The 19801-nt window shown below is 36.4% G+C and overlaps 1 protein-coding gene across 1 annotated transcript in view; it reads right to left on the bottom strand.

The window, feature by feature from the left end:
- scn8aa (sodium channel, voltage gated, type VIII, alpha subunit a) overlaps positions 1–19801 on the bottom strand; it is a 56855-nt gene that overhangs the window by 14905 nt on the left and 22149 nt on the right. Inside the window, exons 7-20 of the mRNA XM_079850334.1 lie at positions 18524–18748; positions 18064–18127; positions 17675–17816; positions 16198–16404; positions 15710–16000; positions 14600–14872; positions 12547–12682; positions 12207–12445; positions 10961–11134; positions 9669–10025; positions 6613–7083; positions 6018–6135; positions 5734–5888; positions 2543–2716 (exon numbers count right to left, since the gene is read on the bottom strand). Coding sequence (XP_079706460.1) covers positions 2543–2716; positions 5734–5888; positions 6018–6135; positions 6613–7083; positions 9669–10025; positions 10961–11134; positions 12207–12445; positions 12547–12682; positions 14600–14872; positions 15710–16000; positions 16198–16404; positions 17675–17816; positions 18064–18127; positions 18524–18748 — 3026 coding nt within the window. The remainder of the gene's footprint in view (positions 1–2542; positions 2717–5733; positions 5889–6017; positions 6136–6612; positions 7084–9668; positions 10026–10960; positions 11135–12206; positions 12446–12546; positions 12683–14599; positions 14873–15709; positions 16001–16197; positions 16405–17674; positions 17817–18063; positions 18128–18523; positions 18749–19801) is intronic.

The raw sequence follows: 19801 nt of genomic DNA on the forward strand, positions 1-19801 counted from the left end.
TTTCTTTGTTCTCATTTTATTACTGGCTGTTTACTTCATTACTTAAATAATTACTTGAGATCTTTTTGTACATGGGCTATATTAGGATATATATTAGTTGTTTTTTGTGGTTAGCTTATAAGATTTTGGTCATATTGCTCACACTGATCATGTTATTAAAGCTAGATAGAACAATGTTAGACTAGCTAATTGCCAAAACATTTTGAAAAATTATAATATGATTATTATTATTTTTTCCTAGTAGGAAATTCAGACTTTCCGAGTTAGAATGAAATGCAGCATCAGCTATGATTTAAGGACCAGACTGTGTGTGTGTAAACATATATATTAATAAATAAATATTTAATATTTAATTATTTGTTAATGACTAAATTTCTTTTCTTAAAGTGCTAAACAACAGATTTCCACAATCAAGCTTTTTGGAGCTTGTACGAGTTCAGTTAAAATGTGGTTAGTTCAGGAACAAGGTCAGAACACACATTCAATCAATTTGTATCTTGACATCGTCACTGCAATTGTAACATGTCCTCCACATATCATGAGAAAAGCACATCCACATCACATTCCTCTGAATCCCTTAGTATGGAGTCCAAGTGTCAGCATTTTAGTCACATAAACAGCTTCAAATGTTTCAATCAAATACTTTGATTCATAATTTAAATTAACTGATGTTAATTTAAATTAAATTAACATCAGTCATTTGTTATGTAAAATATTCTGTGCTTATGGAATAACTGATTGCACTCCTCCTAGCTTATAACAGACTCTAAAATGCAAGTTACACTTGGTGAGTCTCCCACAATAAGGGCAGGGTAGAAAATGAAACCAGTCAGAGGCCACACATATCTTATTGTTCACACAATATAGACATCATACACATATGTACAAGAATTGGAAACCAGGTTAATTTAGAATGAGAACTGCTTGAATATCATAGATCAATAATCCTTGTTATTGATAGACTGATTCTGGCTAGTCGTTTCCATTCAAACACTTAAACCATACAAGGAGGGATATGGCCTCTGTTATCAAAAGGAATTCACTATTGATTGCATACAAGGGGGAAGACAAAAAAGTATAAATATTTGCACATTACTGGTGATTTTTAAAGCCAGTTTTATCATTCTTGATGGCAGATATTTAAGCATCTCAGGGTCACGCAGAGATCTAGCATTTTTGCATGGCTATGCATGGGTGATAGATCTTAAAGAGGTTATGTAATCTTAAGAAATAACACGATTTAGAAACAAAGAATAAATATTACATAAGCAGTTATATTCAAGATAAGCACACTGTTATTCTTCTAGCTTCACCCCTGCATAACAGCTTCACTCTTCATATAAAATACCATGTTTGACTCTTCTCTGCCAAAACATTCACATCTTGTTGAAAAATAAAGCATCCTGTTTTTGTGCGTTTTTTTTAACCATATAACACATCTGTATAGAAACAGGACAACGTGCAGATATTTGTCTTTTCATCTCCCCTGCTACACCATTTTATTTTAAACTGACAGCTCAAAGAAAGTACTACACCAGTGTTCAGCTATTTTTAAGCCATCTTTTAAACTTACCTTGCTGTGACTGGCAAACGTTATTGTGAGGTCTATGAATATGCAGAGTTTATACTGTCTGAAATGCCACAGAATTTATTTTATCAGTTTAAACAAAGCTCCTAAAGTCCCTTTAAGACAAGCCAGGTCACTCGACGACCACATACAGGTAACGCCCACTGCAGATCATTTTTGATGTAGGTAAAAGACATATAGCTCCTATCTACTTAAATGGGAAAAGACAGAAATGTCCAAAGTTGTTTGTCAAAACCACAACATTTTAAATAGGCAATTAAATTCTCAAGTTAAATAAAAACGAAAATCATGTCAGCAAAAATCATACATTTAATCATATATAACAAAGTATTTTCTGTCTGGTTCAGTTAGTGTGCATGTAAAAAAAAAAGAACTCTGACAAAAAGGCAATCTTTTAACTGAAAGGCGGGACTTTAATTCCTACTCTTCTTTCATTTCTGCTTTTCTGTGCTAATATATTTAAATTACACTTTTCAATAGTATTACACATTTTACAGTCAGACTGCAAATTCATTAACAGAAATGAGAATCATACAGCTCATCAATCAGAGTTTTTAATCGTTAACTTCTACTAGCTCCCAACCACTTTCTAACACCTTTTAAACTAGCCTCAACACAAAGTGACAACAAATCTCTCATCTCTCCCATGTTCAAATAAAATAAAATAATCCCTTTGAATTTTTTTGATGTTGTCCAAAGCAGCCATATTGTGTTTCACGTCACACGTCGTGGCCCCACCCATAGTGCACTGTTGCAAAATCTCGCTCCACAGAGCTTTATATTAGAAATGAATATTTTCTGCTTGGTACTGCATTTTGCTGTTCCAGTTTTGACTCAATTTACCACTAGTCAGATTTTGCTTTTAGCAGGATGGGACTCATCAACAAGATGTGTATGTCAAGGGCATTTAGTAAACAGACAACAAACATAGCACGATTGAAGTAGTAGACTTACGTCAACAATGAAGAAGTCCAGCCAGCACCAAGCGTTGGTGAAGTACTTGACAAAACCGTAGGCTACCCACTTTAACAACATCTCCAATATGAAGATGTAAGTAAAGACCTTGTCAGCATACTCCAGAATAATACGAATAGTCTTCCTCTGTTCAATGTACACATCCTCAAAAGCCTGCAGCACATAACACATGGATGCATTAACACCACAAGTACTATCAACTGCTCACAATACCTCTCAGTGGAATTCATTTCAAATGAAAAACTAAAATCTAATGAAAATCTAATCTCTTAAAAGAAGAGAATTAAGTAATACTTCAGTTGAAAGGTAATAAAAATAAATAATAAATAATAATAATAATATGCACAACAATATCTGGGAAAACAACTGAACAGAAGGCTACTTCTTTGCAATAATTTAAGTTAAAAACACAGGTTAGAGTCAGCTTTCAAAATGCATCTGTATAAGGAAAGGTTGTTGATTCTATTACATTCCTTTTTTTGGCAACATTAGCTGTGCTAAAGACAGGAACATTTCCAGTGCCAGAAATAGATCCAATTGGATGAATAGTACAGTCCATTAATCACATCACCCAGCTCTGGCGCCAGGTCTCTACAATGCCTGCTTGAACTTCACATTAACCTCAACTGGACATTAATGCAGTGGTCAGATAGAATCCAAACAGAATCCAAAATATAGTGCAAATAAGTTGCTACAGGTATATATATATTTTTTAATTTGTTGTCAAGTACAGTCAACTACAGTAAACTACAGTAAATCATGCAATATTTTTCCAAGTACACACTGCAGAGTTTCAGGATTGACAACTGCATTATCGTTCCATGTGTGTACGGAAAATGACTTAATCCAGAAAATTGTGATGATTGACATCGTCATAATAAATTTTTTTTGGCATCCACTATTATTAACAAAAGTAATATTACAGCTACCAGACTCTTTATGTTCTGCAGTTTTAACAAAACCAAAGGCAGTGTTTTGATTATGTTTGGAAGGCTGCTTTGCAGCACGCTCCCTTGAAGTGCGTTTTTGGAATTGTTGTTTGGTCTTGGCTCATAAAGTAATCAAGTTTATGTGCTCTATTAAAGTGTGCGGGTGTGGGTCATGATATTTTGGTATTGTTTTTTTTCAGTATAAAGCATTTTGCTTTATTTTGGTTTATTATGGGCTTGTTCTTGCTTGCTGATCTGGCAACATAAACAAGTCAAGGCTCACACCTATTTCCCTGTGACCTACTTGCACCACACATACAGAAAAGAGACATATCTCTGACGAGCATTTAAATACATCATTAACAACTAGTTGTTCAGTTCGGTTCTGTACACACTAGTTTTCTAATTGTTAATGCGGTTATCAATACCTGCATTTTTCGGGAGTTAATTCAATTGTAAAATGCGGCTGTCACACTGCCCAAAGTATACTTCGGCCGTCCACATCCATGTGATGTAATTTTAGTCATCAGGAGGAGCCCACTTTTTGTGACCGAGGGGACAGTGCGCGTACAACAGTGCAAGTACGAGTGACTTGAGCGCTTTGAAAACAAATCCACTAGATAGTGTGCCAAACGTGTATTTCCGCACTCACGGCCAAAGTTGTATACTTTGAAAGGATCGCACACTCAACTGTGCGTGAGACGGAGTGGAACGTGGAAAATGAAGTATACCCGGGCCTTAACTTATTGAACTGTGTGTACAGAAGAGGATCAAGCACTAAAAATTGAACTTGCAACCAAATTTAGCTGTATAAAGTGTATCCGGAAAGTATTCACAGCGCTTTACTTTTTCCACATTTTGTTATGTTACAGCCTTATTCCAAAATGGATTAAAATCATTATTTTACTCAAAATTCTACAAACAATACCCCATTATGACAACATGAAAAAAGTTTTTTTGAAATCTTTGCTAATTTATTAAAAATAAAAAACGAAAAAAATCACATGTACAAAAGTATTCACAGCCTTTGCCATGACACTCGAAATTGAGCTCAAAATTGAGCTCAGGTGCATCCTGTTTCCACAGGTCATCCTTGAGATGTTTCTACAACTTGATTAGAGTCCACCTGTGGTAAAATCAGTTGATTGGACATGATTTGGAAAGGCACACACCTGTCTATATAAGGTCCCACAGTTAACAGTGTATGACAGAGCACAAACCAAGCTATCAAGTCCAAGGATTTGTCTGTAGACCTCTGAGACAGGATTGTATTAAGGCACATATCTGGGGAAGGGTATGGAAAATGTTGCCAAAAGGCACCTGAAGGACTCTCAGACCATGAGAAACTAAATTATCTGGCCTGATGAAAAAAATATTGAACTCTTTGGCCTGAATGGCAAAGCATCATGTCTGGAGGAAAGCAGGCACCGCTCATCACCTGGCCAATACCATCCCTACAGTGAAGCATGGTGGTGGCAGCATCATGCTGTGGCGATGTTTTTCAGTGGCAGGAACTGGGAGACTAGTCAGGATCGATGGAAAGATGAATGCAGCAAAGTACAGAGATATCCTTGATGAAAACCTGCTCCAGAGTGCTCTGGACCTCAGACTGGGGAGACGGTTCATCTTCCAACAGGACAACGACCCTTAGCACACAGCCAAAATAACAAAGGAGTGGCTATAGGACAACTCTGTGAATGTCCTTGAGTGGCCCAGCCAGAGCCCAGACTTGAACCCGATTGAACATCTCTGGAGAGATCTGAAAATGGCTGTGCTGCAAAGATGAATGGGAGAAACTGCCCAAAAATAGGTGTGCCAAGCTTGTAGCATTATACTCAAAAAGACTTGAGGCTGTAATTGGTACCAACAAAGTACCAAACTAATTTGTGCTTCAACAAAGTATTGAGCAAAGGCTGTGAATACTTATGTACAGTACAGTACATGTGCTTTTTTTTTTTCTTTTTTTTTTAAATAAATTTGCAAAGATTTCAAACAAACTTCTTTCATGTTGTCATTATGGGGTATTGTTTGTAGAATTTTGAGGAAAATAATCCATTTAATCCATTTTGGAATAAGGCTGTAACATAAATAAAATGTGGAATAAGTAAGCGCTGTGAATACTTTCCGGATGCACTGTACAAGGCCTTTAAGCTGTATTTTTCTACTCAAGTAATTCATTGCAGAACAAAATACTTGTGCACATGATCCTTTTAAGAAAGTAGTGTTTGTGTACATTCTCACCAATGCTCCACTGCTGAGGAGGATCATAAAGATGATGAGGGTTTCAAACCAGTTGTGCTCCACAATGAGATAGCAGGTCTTCCGGAGGAGCCACCAATTCTTACCCCAGCCCTCCGTGATGGGCACATCACAACACTTGTATCGGGCCACACAAGCTGCAAAAATTGCACACATTATATTTGTTCTCACAATTCTTTACACTTTATATATATATATATATATAAAAAAAATTTAAAGTACAAATTTGCAAACAGAGAAATAAAAAAATGCATGAGCCATTTTACCTTCGGTCCAGCAAGCTTCTGGGTCAACGTACTCCTCTACCGCCTCCACCACCACCGCTTCCTCTACCTCTGGTTTAATGTCTATGGTGCTGCCCTCTGATGAGCTGATGTCATCCAACTCATCGAGAAAAGACAGAGGTCACAACAAGTGTTAAAAAAAAAATTAAAGAGCAAAGCAAAAATACTGCAAAAAATTATTTTGTAGTTGGTCTCTGGCACTATTAAAAAAAATTAAGCCAATCTTGGTCAGGATGCTCAAACAAACAGAGCAATCAATAACATGAGTGTTTGACCAATGGAAGACAAGAAGTGTTTGTAAACGCCTAGAAATGATACACTTAACTTTAAGAATGAAACAACAAGAGTCTGTATTCATGTTTCACAATACAGTGTTCTTAATGGCCTACCTACATTTGAACATCATTTTGAAACAATATACCACACTTTACTGCAAAAATTTGCAAATACCTCCATTTAGAATCACTGAGCATTTACTCCTGAGACCAAATCAATAACCACAGGAATTACATTTCACCCACTAGCATCTAGGGAAAACCCTGAAAGCATCACAGCATCAGCTCCTTTGCATACTCACTTCTTTGCTGCCCTCTGCCTCAGACTCGCTGCTGAAATCTTCAGTGTTGAGATTCTCAAAGTCAGACTCGCCCACAGCAATAGGCACACATACCGTCAGATTGGGGTTGTGGATGAAGGACATGTGGTCATCATCAATCATGTACTTGCCCACACTACTGCCGATACCACTGGTGGTTCCATTGCCATTTTTCTGATAATCCATGTCACGACTGATGTCCACGCCCGTGTGATTGGCGATGCAGTTTAGCTTTCGGTCGTACATGTCATCTAGCGGCTTGGCCTCATCAGTGACCTTCCTCCTGAGGATGATGTTGACCAGTTCTCGAACTTTGATCTTCCCCCAGGCAATTCCCTTCTTAATGCGGATAACTGCAATCTGCAGGTTGTTCATCTCACCATCGTCATCAGAAGCTGCCAAGTTGTCTGCACTGAACGAGCTCAGCAGCAAGGCAAGGAACAGATTCAAGACCTGATCAGCGTGAGAGAAAAGTAGTATAAAAAAGTAGTCTCAAACTAATATTTCAGTTCAAAACCTAAACAGCTGCCTTTGGAGCAGTGTATGCATCATTTATATATTGAAGCATCTGAAATGTATTTTATATACATTTTATTTAAAATATATAATATAAACATCGTTTATTATTTTATTTTCATAATATTAATAAAATAATATTATAATATTAAATGGATAATAAAATAGAATTATATATATATATATATACACACACACACACACACACACACACACACACACACAATACATATATTATACATATATTGGGATGAAAAAAATATTATATTAAGAACTTTTTCATGTATATAATTTCATTCCATACATTTTATATAATTAAAATAAAATACATATTTCATAAAATACACATATATTATATTAGCGTGTAACATCGTAACATTCAACTCTATTGAAATGCTTGCAAATGAATAACATTTCCATGATCAGTTATGAGTTATGAAGATGGATAGGATGCTGCCACACTAAGTTATGGAACAGATTGTAGATGGTTGAGATGGTAGAGATTTTTAATTATCATTTTGTTGATTCCGTAGAAACTATTACTCGTTGTTTTCCGCCTGCGTATATTAATGTCTGTCCAGTTACAACAGTGGAGCCTGTTTTTAGAATAAGGCCTGTTAGTGACTCTGATGTTATGAGAACAATTAGATCTCTTAAGTCATCTAGAGCAAAAGATAAATATGGTATGGATGTTATTATGCTCAAAGAATCTAGTTTGACTCTAATTAAACCTATTAGTAAAGTTATTAATCTTTCAATTTCTCAGGGAAAATTCCCAAGTGTTTGGAAATCAGCGATTGTTGTTCCAATATTCAAAAGTGGAGACCCCCTTTCTATTGATAATTATAGGCCAATTAGTATATTACCCACCGTTTCTAAAATTATGGAGAAACTAGTTGCAGAACAGATTAGCAGTTATTTGAGTAGTAGTTCATTTTCAATGCATCCAATGCAGTTCGGTTTTAGAGCAAAATATTCCACGGAAACCGCAAATTGTTTTTCTATAGAAAATATTAAAACTCTGTTAGACAAAGGTAGTGTAGTTGGAGCAGTGTTCCTTGATTTAAAGAAAGCCTTTGACACCGTTAATCATAGAATCCTTATGTCTAAGTTAGCTTGTTTTAATTTCTCATCACATACACTTAACTGGATAGAGTCATATCTATCAGATAGATCTCAATGTGTTAGACTACACAATCACCTATCTAATGACTTAGGTATATCAACTGGTGTTCCGCAAGGATCTATCTTGGGTCCAATGCTTTTTGCTATGTATATAAATGATTTTCATCTTTCATGTCCTGGCACTAATATACAAATGTATGCAGACGATACAGTGATTTATATACATGGTAATAGTCTGACACAAGTTGCAAATGAACTTACGAATTCTATGGTTAATGTGTCGGCATGGCTAAAAGAGAATTGCTTGCAACTAAATGTGTCCAAAACAGTATGTATGTTTTTCTCTAAGTCTAACAGTATTATTAAAGAGCCGGATGTTTATGTGTCAGGGGTGAGGCTGCAGTACAATATAAATATCTGGGAATACTGATTGATTCTAAACTTACATTTAAAGCTCACGTAAAAAAGGTTTGCAAGCAGGTTAAGTTTAATCTCTATAATTTTAAGATTACTAGAGATAACATGTCATTAGAAGCAGCTACGATGTTTATGTACTCTATGGTTCTCTCTCACATGACTTTCTGTTTAACCACTTGGTCTCAGGCGAGTTCAGTGACTTTAAAACCATTAGAGTCCTTATACAAACGTACACTTAAGGTCCTTGATAAGAAATCGGTATATTTTCATCATTGTCCAATACTGGAAAAATATAATTTATTGAGTTGGGAAAACATGATTAAGTATGCAAATGTATGCTTGATGTATAAAATTATTTATGGTTTATCTTCTCGCCCTCTTGGTCAGCTAGTTCGTATTAGAACAACCGATTATCGCTCTACAAGAGGTGCATTAAGACAAGACTGTATCATACCACTTAGACTAAGTAAATTTAGTCAATCTGCTTTTTCTGTTAAAGCTGCACAAGAATGGAACACTATTCCAACAGCTATAAGAGATCTAGACACATATGCTTTATTTAAGGCTCAATTGAAGAATTGGTTAATCAGTACTCAGATCTGTCAACACTAGAATCTTATATCTGCTGGCCATCCTATTATTGTTTGTATTTTGTTGCATTGTTTTTAATTGATCTTAAATTGTTTAAATCGATTTTTTTTTTATTGTATTGTGTAATTATTAAAATTTCTATTATGTATTCTTAATCATATTTTGTTTAGGTTGACTTGTAACATCTTGTCCAGGGACTACGGATGAAAAATAGCCCTTGGCTAATTCTGGTACATTTACAGGAATGTTTTTATTAATGTACAATGTCCCTGTCAAACTAAATAAAGCTAAAAAAAAAAAAAACGATTTTGTATGTTTATCGCCATATAAGTACAACTCAGCTTAGATTTCACAACAAAAATGCATTTTCTGCATCAAAGCACACTTACCACCAAATTCCCTATGACCATGACCATCATGAAGACAATGAGACACATGGCTTGTCCAGCCACCTCCATACAGTCCCACATGGTCTCGATCCACTCTCCACATAACACCCGGAACACAATTAGGAAAGAGTGAAAGAAGTCATTCATGTGCCAGCGGGGAAGCTCACAATCCTGAGAGATCTTACACACACAGTCCTTGTAGCTCTTCCCAAACAGCTGCATGCCCACCACGGCGAAGATGAAGACGATGATGGCCAACACCAGGGTCAGGTTCCCCAAAGCTCCGACTGAGTTACCAATGATCTTTATCAGCATGTTGAGGGTGGGCCATGACTTAGCCAGCTTAAACACTCTCAGCTGTTGTAAGTGACAAAAAGGAGGATTAAAATACCATGAGCATTCAATATTTGTCTTTGAATGTGTGCTGTTGAAAACAAAGAGCAAATTTACGGCACTTATTCATTATGTCTTATTCACTAACCACCCACAATCCAGTTTAACCAGACGCTGAAAGCATTGAACGAATGTTGCTCTGTATTTAAATTAAATAACCGTCATTCTTTTCAGTTCAAACACACCTCCTTTCTATGTAAATTAGACTTATTATACTCACTATCTGCCTGATGCAATTAACGTTGTTCTATTGCCGCCCGCGTAAAGAAGGTGCTCAACAGAATTTTATTTAAGAGAGATGTGTTTATACTGTTTTTATTGGGAATTGAAGTAGTAATTCATCAAATGATAATAAAATGATGGAAAAGTTATAACTGACATACTGTATATACAGGCATACAGTGTGGGTGACCACACTTTAAGCAATTCCTCTAGGTCAATGAGTTGAGCAGGAAAGCTGCAACATCATGAAAGTAGCAAAAGATAATTTCTTCAGCGTTGTGATTTACATCCGAGTGAAATTTATTGAAAAATAAAAAACAATATATATAGGACAGCGACTTGGTTTTCTACATCAGTTGTTGATTGGGTAGAGGCAGATCTGAATGTGAGCTTTAGTTAACTGTAAAAAAGGGGGCGGGGTTTAAGTCGATTAAATGGCATACATCACCAGAGAGAAGTCTGATGTTTCACTGGAAGATCGAGTTAAGAAATCTTGATTAAAAATTATATGGTCAAAAAAAAGAAACATATGCATGGATGAATCACTCATAATAAGATTCAACTACAAAATAGGGTGAATATCCATTTCATGTCAAATAATTTGTTACCAGATTCACATAATTAACAAGCATTACATTATTAATACATTGAAATTCTGAAGCAATAAAAAGGTTTACCAATCGGAAGGATCTCAGCACAGAAAGACCTTCCACATCGGCCAAGCCCAACTCCATCAAACTCAAGCTCACAATGAAGCCATCGAATATATTCCAGCCCTCTTGGAAGTAGTAGTATGGGTCCATTGCAACCAGTTTGGCAAACATTTCAGCAGTGAAGATACCAGTAAACACCTACAAAGAAAAAAATTAAATTTAGGCGGACTGCTGACAATAAGACTACTTTGAGACTTATTTAATCTCATTTTGTTAATTTCACATGCCATACTAATTTATAAAAGCAATCTGATATCAACCAACTTATCAAAAGGCACTTATCCATTACACACAAGCTCTTTCCTGACATTGCATGACACCTAGCAGTGCCCAATCCTGGCCTACACATTCACAATAATGTCCTGACAAATCAACACAAGACTGTGGCGTTCAAAGTGTCAAACAGATCATCCTGCTGTCAAGGGTGAAGGGTACAGTTAATCACCCTGCAGGCAGGTGATCTGGGGGAGGGTACAAGGTGGCCTTGACTCCAGGAGGCCTGCCATGTGTCTGCGCAGCCAGCAAACGTGACTCACGCTGCCGCCTGCACAGCCACGACCTGCTCCATTCCAGTACGCCCCCTGCTACCATGACAACAGAGCGAACACAGGTGTACTGAACCAGTTTAAATACTTGCATCATTATTTCACCATGTCAGCACAGCTGAAATTACATTGAGAGAGGCCTCACTATAAGAGGCATGCATATGATTTACTCCATTAAGCAGGTCACATGACTTTGGAAATAATGATTTGTGGTCAGTGTACAGCACCGCACTGACAGTGAGAATTTATGAGCCCTAACAGTTTCGCCATCACTTGGCTACGTAATATAAAAAGCAATTTGGTTCAATGATTCATGAGTGGGAAAAGATAACCTGCTCTTCTCTTTTTGAGGTTTGAGCTCCAGAACTGTGAAACCACCACCATTTTAGAGCCGCTCATTGATTAGGCTACATGAAATATTTATGCTGGCTCTGCACCACCACACTCAGCCAATAGCTTAGCACTGTCTTTACGCCAGGCATAAAAATGGCTTTGAGTGTTCCAACAACATCCCTACAGAGACTACAAAAATATAAGCCATGGGGGAGGGGGACCATTTCACTAAGCGATGAAAGAATTCTTCATATTTTAATTTAAAGACTCTCAGGAAAAAAAAAAAAAGGGGGGGGGGGGGGATTTCTAGAGGGTTTATGTAGAATCCTCACCAGGTTTCCGACACTCAGAACATGCTCAAATTGCGGCGTCATAGGGTAATGCTCCATGGCCATAAAGAGAGTATTCAGCACAATACAAATGGTGATAGCCAAGTCCACAAAAGGGTCCATCACAATCAGGTTCACAATCTCTTTAATCTTCATCCAAACGGGGCCACACTCCCAGATAAGAAATGTGTTGGCGAATTTGTACCAGCATGGTGGACAATTCCTCTGAGACTCTTCCAGTTCTGGAAGTAAAGAATACAATTATGGTAACCATGATAACCATGAAATTCCTTCTGTTTAAAAAAAAGCAAGACATTCCTTAGGTTACAAGATGTGAACATACCCTCAACCAATGTGTTGGTTAACGCACTCATCACACTGTTGGCTCGTTCCTTGCGCCCAAAAGATGTGTTAAGCTGCTCTATGGAAACCATTAGAGAGCCTGAGAGTTTCTTCTTGATTTCAAGATCAGAATTTGGCTGTCAGGAGGAAAACAATGAGGGTAAACAGACCCATCACAACATTATAGTGCAGCTAGTGGCTAGAAGAAACCATCACAGAGCTAGTTAGAGAAAGGTTGGCTAAGAAAAGAGTAACATTTTTGACAATTGACACATTTTGTCCAAAGGAACCATTTTCATTTGAATGCATTAAAGCGGAAACATGCTGGACTCTCACAGGAGAGAAGGTAGGGCGGAGATACATTTGTCATTAGTGTTTGTACGAAACATAAGCACGTTATTAACATGCTACATGTTATCAAATTGCTCAAATATTAAACATCAGGACGTATTTGCAATCTTTTGGGCATTTGAAATAGTCAAGTATATGTTTTATAAACTGGGCTTTAAATATCCAGAATGCTGGAAAGGCCATGAATTAGTAACTTATTCAAGTTCATCACATTATAAATCAGCCATTGTCCTCCGCTCTCTTCCTCCCCTCATCTGAAGCCCCTGCATCTCCATCTTTTAGGAGATCCAGTCAGCATGCATCTGCATGCATTCAGACAAAGAATTCAAGAGAGGAAAAGAATAAACATCATGATCCATTAACCTCATGAAGCATTGAAGATCTGAAGGTAAACCAGAGCTCTTTAAGATTCATTAAGCTAGCAGACTACCATGCTAACTACAATACTTCAGTATAGATGCAACAGTACTGATCATCAAAAAAACTATAATGAAGAAACACTATAGAAAAATTATATACAACACAAAAAAAGGAGGAAAAACAATGTAGATGAAGAGAAAATATGAAAAGAGAATTGAAGGCTGGAGGGTGTAAGCGGTGGAATCATTTCATGGTTAATTCACCTTTACATGAATGTAAACCAAAATATAATTACAAAGGATAATGAGTTGACATGTACTTTAAAAAGAACATATTAAAAACTTAAAATGAAATGAGAGTGGGAGAGAATGTGTAATAAGATGATGATATGAATAGTGATTCCCCCGAGAAATGAACATGACTACTAAAACGTTTATTACCATTATAAAGTTTGGGCTCAGTAACATTTTTAAAATAAATTAATAATATAATTCAGAAAGGATGGATTCAGTTGATCAAAAGGGACAGTAAAGACAATAATTTTGCAAAAGATTTCTATTTCAAATAAATGCATTAGTGTCCGGTAGTGTTGTGTAAACACAGCGCAGCGCTTCCAGGTTCTACGTCAGAACGCAGGCTCAGTATTGTCCGGATACGTCATGGTGCTCACGTGAACAGCGTCAGAGACTGACACGGAAGAGAAGAAATTGTTGACTAAAGTCATTATTTTCTTTTTTTTGCACACAAAAAGTATTCCCGTCTCTTCATAACATTAAGGTTGAACCACTGAGTGAGTAAACGATGACAGAAATAAAAATTTTGGCTGAACTAACCCTTTAAGTTTTGCCATCACAGAGATAAATTACATTTTTAAATATATTAAAATAAATAACAGTTATTTTAAATTGTAATAAATAAACTAAATTAAATAAACAATTACATTGTAATTGCTGTAATATTACTGTTTTTACTGTAGTTTTGATCAGCCTTTCAAAAACAATAAAAAAATCTTACCAACCCAAAACTTTTTAACAGTAGTGTATGAAACACCTGAATCTTAGCATTCATACAGTGAGGTCAATCTATAGTTAGTAGCTTGTTCACTAATTTCAAACTAGCATTAAAGGGCAGCATATCACACAGGCTTTGAGGGCAGTCCTCAACTGAAAGAGAGCTCATTTTAGAGCAAAGTCAAAATAACCATTACACAAATGCATCAGAAAGAGAAAGAGCCAAACAGAGAGAGAGAGCCAAGGTTTAGAGATAGATGATGCCCATGCCTAGACTGATCTACTCTTAGACTTCCTTACGCTGTCATCAGTGGCTGCCTTATCTATTATCACCTCAGGCAGTAGGCGTCCGCCAGGCCCCGGCCCGATGAGAGAGACCACTCCATTGCAATCCACAGTGCTGTTGCGCTTGCCGTAGTAACCCGTGTAGCTGTTGCGACGTTGCGGGCTTAAGAATGAATCGCGCCTCTCGTCGTACTCCTCAACCGTGCTGTGCTCATCATCTGCAAACTCGTTCTCTGAGCCTCCGTCCTTACAGCGGCTGAAGATGCTGCTCTTACTGTTGCGTCTTGAAGGGAATGGTGAGCCTGGGATACTGAGAAGAGACTAGAGGCAAGGAAAACAGAGTGAAAATGGTAATGTTGACTTGGTAACACTTAATTTTACAGTGTTTCTGTTACACATTTTACACATACTATAATAACAACAGTAAATCTTGCATAATTACAAGCAACTAACCCTAAACCAATACCTAATTATATATCAAGTACATGTGGTTAATTAATATTACTCAGTACTTATTTGTATAATTACAATGTAACAAGGGCACCTTAAAATAAAAAGTGGAACTGTTGACTTCTTTGGTTTTACACACTTGCTCTCACAGTGGAATGTTTAACATTAGGCACAGACATTAGGTACTTTTTCCATTATTTTTGAAAAGCAAAATGGTACAAGATGGTGATTTCTGGCTTGTCCCACCTCTAAGGTCTTGACAGGTCTTGTTCAAAGTTAAACATTTTTATTTTTTTTAATAAAGGAATTTATTACAAAAATTCATATTTTCTTCCTATTTGAAAAAGAAAATGTTTATGTAATTGAAAAAGAAAATCTTTATGTAATTGTATTTCTATACATTTTATTAATAATTACCCATTTAATGTTGATGTATATGTAATTTTTTTATATTAATTACACATCATTTATGCCATATATAAAATTATGGATGTCCAGGATACATACATTTAATAAAATGTATTAGTCATAAAATAAATAATAAGCAGCTTATATAATATTTTGTTGAACGTTATTTTTGCACGCTGTTTTCTTCACACACCATTTGTTAAAAAAAAGAAAAAAATTTATTTTTAAGAGCATATTTTGTACTCTATTCATAGAAAGCCACATTAACAAAATTGACGATACACAGATGCCATTCTTTACCTGGTTCATTATAGAACTCCTACGCCCTAAACGGTTGTCAGGGAACCGGAATCTGCTCCTCCTGCTTCCATCATCCGATTCGGATTTGACAAACTTCTCACTGTCCCCTTTCTCCTTGTCCTGCTCTTTCTGCCGCCACTTCTTCTTGCGGTTGCGTCGCTCTTTGGCACTCTTGGAACTGAGTTTAGACATCTCAGATGAGCTGCAGGACAAGTTCCCTCCTCCTTCACCATCATCCTCCACCACGTCCTCAGACACCGTCCCCGCCGACGTTGCCATAGCATTAGCCTGCTATCACAAAATGTTTCAATCATTCACTGATCTAAATTATTTTAGATTCCAACAGTCACAAAAATGCCCACAATTAAAAATCAGACTTGATCACAAGTGAATAACTAAATGCAAAACAACCATCCAATATACCAGGCAAACATTATACTAGAACACATTTGAAATTAAACAAAGAGGGTTATTATCGGCTTTGAAACCTGCACGTCATCCTGATGTTTCCTCAGCGCTTCCAGCATGGCTTTAAACTCCGCCTCCTTTTGCTCCGCCTCTTCCATAGTGGCCTGGTTCTGTTCCTCATATGCCATGGCCACCACAGCCAGGATCAGATTCACAAGGTAGAACGAGCCAACAAAGATTACCAGCACAAAGAAAATCATGTAGGTCTTCCCCGCTGCTCTCAGGGTCTGTGGATGAGGGACAGATCAGAAGCATCTTAAATTCGAGAGCATTCATACATCACTATAAAAAATTATTTTTTTTAAACACATATACACACTGACGAATTTCTAAACACTTATAAACATAATATCCAGGGATTTTGGCTGTGCTATTTCACTGACATACATGTTGAAGAGAACTCTCTGGAAAATTCAAATGTCAGTTAATTATTCTGAGAATATTTGACCTACTTGTGCATAGAATGCAAATACACATACATAAACACATACATTCATGCATACATACTATTACACAGACTGGCTTAAGGCAGCTACTGGCACCCTGACATGCTGGTGCACAAACAGAAAGACAGATTGTTTGGAGTGAGAAAATTAAAAAGAGAAGAACAGAAATATAACCAGTAATTTCATGGTTTTTAGCAGTACGGTTGTTTTGCCTGACAAAATAATGAGAAAATACTAAGCCTAACTTATGAGGAGTGACATTTCTTCTCATCAGCTTTAAAAGAACTGCAATTACGTGTCTTCTAGGAATAAAATGCATTCAATAGCTAAATACGGGGGGTATAACATTCAGTTCATATATCTATATACATATATATATATCTATATCTATATCTATATATATATAGAGAGAGTATTATAGAGAGTATATATATATAGAGAGAGAGTGAATAACATCAGCCTCACTACAGCCAAGATAGGTGAGTTTATCACAGATTTTAGGGAAGCTGAGATGAAAAACTGGGGTTTAGATACCTATGCTTGAAGTTATTGAAGAATGAACTAGAGTTCAGGATTTATTTAGCATTCTACTATTTAGTCTTCTAGCTGTCCATTACTGCTGCTTCTGATTCCAGAGGGTTCAGTATGTTTGGGGACATCCTGCAGAACGTGGGCTGTCGTAGCATAAATATTGTGGCTTATCCTAAACACTCCTCCATGCACAAATTAAAGGTAAGGTTAACAAAGCATATTAAACTGGATTCAGAGAAACCAATCAAATATTGTTTCCTGTTGTTTACAATGTAGTAACAAATGTAAAAGGCATGAAAATAACTCAAGCCCTGAGTTTATTTAATTTACAATGCTAAATGCAAATATCTAAATTCAACTGACTGTTTAATTGTGTAAAGATGCAAAAGCAAAATTTATTTTGGTTTTCAAAGTAGATTCTTCTATGAAGATAAAATATATAACATTTGATTTAGGAAATAATCATTTGGTTAGTAGTAAAATTAAGATATTCGGGGTGAAAAAAAGACTACGCCCTTACCAGCATGTACAAGTTCTCCCAAAAGTCCTGCGTCATGAGGCGGAAGAGAGCCAGGAAAGCCCAGCCAAAACTGTCAAAGCTGGTGTAGCCATAATTTGGATTGCGACCAGCCTTCATGCATGTGTAGCCTTCAGGACAGCGACTGAGGCAAAAAAGTGCACACAACCCATAATGACCATTCTATGGATTAGCATACAACATTTGTCACAGTGAATTACTTCTGCTATTCTTGATGTTATTTAAACATATGAATGCACAAAGGCAACTGCCTCCAACTGCAGCTTCTTCGTGTTTTGTCTTTTTTAATAAAGAAGTGTAGTTTATGTTTTCTAAATGTCTATGTTGTATGATTTAAAGTTTTGGAACCATGTTTGGAACCAAACACTCACCCTGAATCAGAGCTGTTTCCACATAGAAGACCATCCAACTGGTCTGGCAGGAAGTAGAAATTTTCTAATGACAAACAGAGATGTAGAATCAATTAACTAAACCATTTCGTATTTTTGATCAAGACAATAAAATCTTGGCCAATACTGTTAAGGCAGAAAAGAGATAAATGGCTGAAATTAAAATTATATACTACTTTTTTTATAAATTAAAAAATGAAAACACTAAAAACTAAAATCAATCGTTTTAAATGCTAAAAGTGAACATAGGCATCCCAACAGTATAATGCACATGGATATTCATTTTTGTGATTTGCCAAAAAATAAAATACATTTAGCAGAGTTATTAAATTATTAGTGTTGGATGATTGTAAAAGTAATCTACTATTGGCTGAAACCAATACACTGTGCATCCCTAACCATTTTTTGTAATTTGTGTGTGACAAACTAAACAGAAGCTCACTCTCATTCATGACGTAGGCGTCCCAGTCGAATGCATTGCTGCCATTGGTATCGGGGAACATGTCTGTGATGTTAATGGGCCAGATGACACACTTTTGCCGCAGATTTCCCATGAAGAGCTGCAGACCAATGAGGGCAAAGACACTGAGGCAGAACACGGTGAGGATCATCACATCTGACAGCTTCTTCACAGACTGGATCAAAGCGCCAACAATGGTCTTCAGACCTATGAGATATTGAATATGCACACACATACACGCACAAATATGCACACAAACACACACGCACACACACACACACACACAAAGGCACAGACAGTTGCATGTGTGCTCAAATCCCAGAAGTGTATGAAAGGAGTCTTCAAGGCATGACATTTTTTTTTTTTTTTTTTGAGCTCATGTCTATGTTTCTGGTTTGAAGACACTCTGTCTTATATACACATATACTCGTCTTATCTGTGGTTCTCAACTGGTGGTTTGCAGGTATGTTCTGATTGCATGGAACTATGCTACATTTTAACCCTATAGAAAATTAAGTAATACATTTCTTAATTTACTGAATACTGAAAAAAAAGAAAAAAAAAAAGAATAAATGGCCAGAAAGCACAGACCATTGTCAGAATCTAAGTATTATAGGACAATAGAATATTTTAGTTAGAATTTTTTAGAGCCTTTTCCAGTCGTGCGATTATTCCCCCAGTATCAGCACTGGAACCGTTATACACCTACACACACACACACACACTCTCTCTCTCTCTCTGTAAATATACAGTATTGTTGTTGATATCGAAAGCTAAACATCCAATTAAATTTAAACATCATGTGTCATTTTGTAGAAATGAGCAAATTAAGACAGATGGCAACATATACATACTGTAATGCTTGGCATGCTTTTATCATAAACAGAGTTTTGGCCTAATGTGTTTTGTGTGATAAATTGCTGACTGCCAACAGTATGAAATCAATTTTATCTGATTGTAAATGTAAAATCTGAAGCAAAATCAGTTGAGAACCACTGATCCGGATGCTTAAGGATGCACTTCCGCATAAATTAAAATAAATATTTTTAATTGTTCATTATTTATTTTTCCATTTTAAATCATGCCTTGAATCCTTATTTTAATTGATTATGACAACATATAAATAACAGCACCACAAAATACACTTTAAGTTTCTTTACACAGATACTGCTTAGGAGCCATCCCATCATTTGGTCTATTCAAAAGAATTATTTACTATTCTTCTTAAACTTGGTTTTAATAAATGCCTACAGAAGATAA

This window comes from Squalius cephalus (assembly GCF_949319135.1).
Source record: "Squalius cephalus genome assembly, chromosome: 18".
Lineage (NCBI taxonomy): Eukaryota > Metazoa > Chordata > Actinopteri > Cypriniformes > Leuciscidae > Squalius > Squalius cephalus.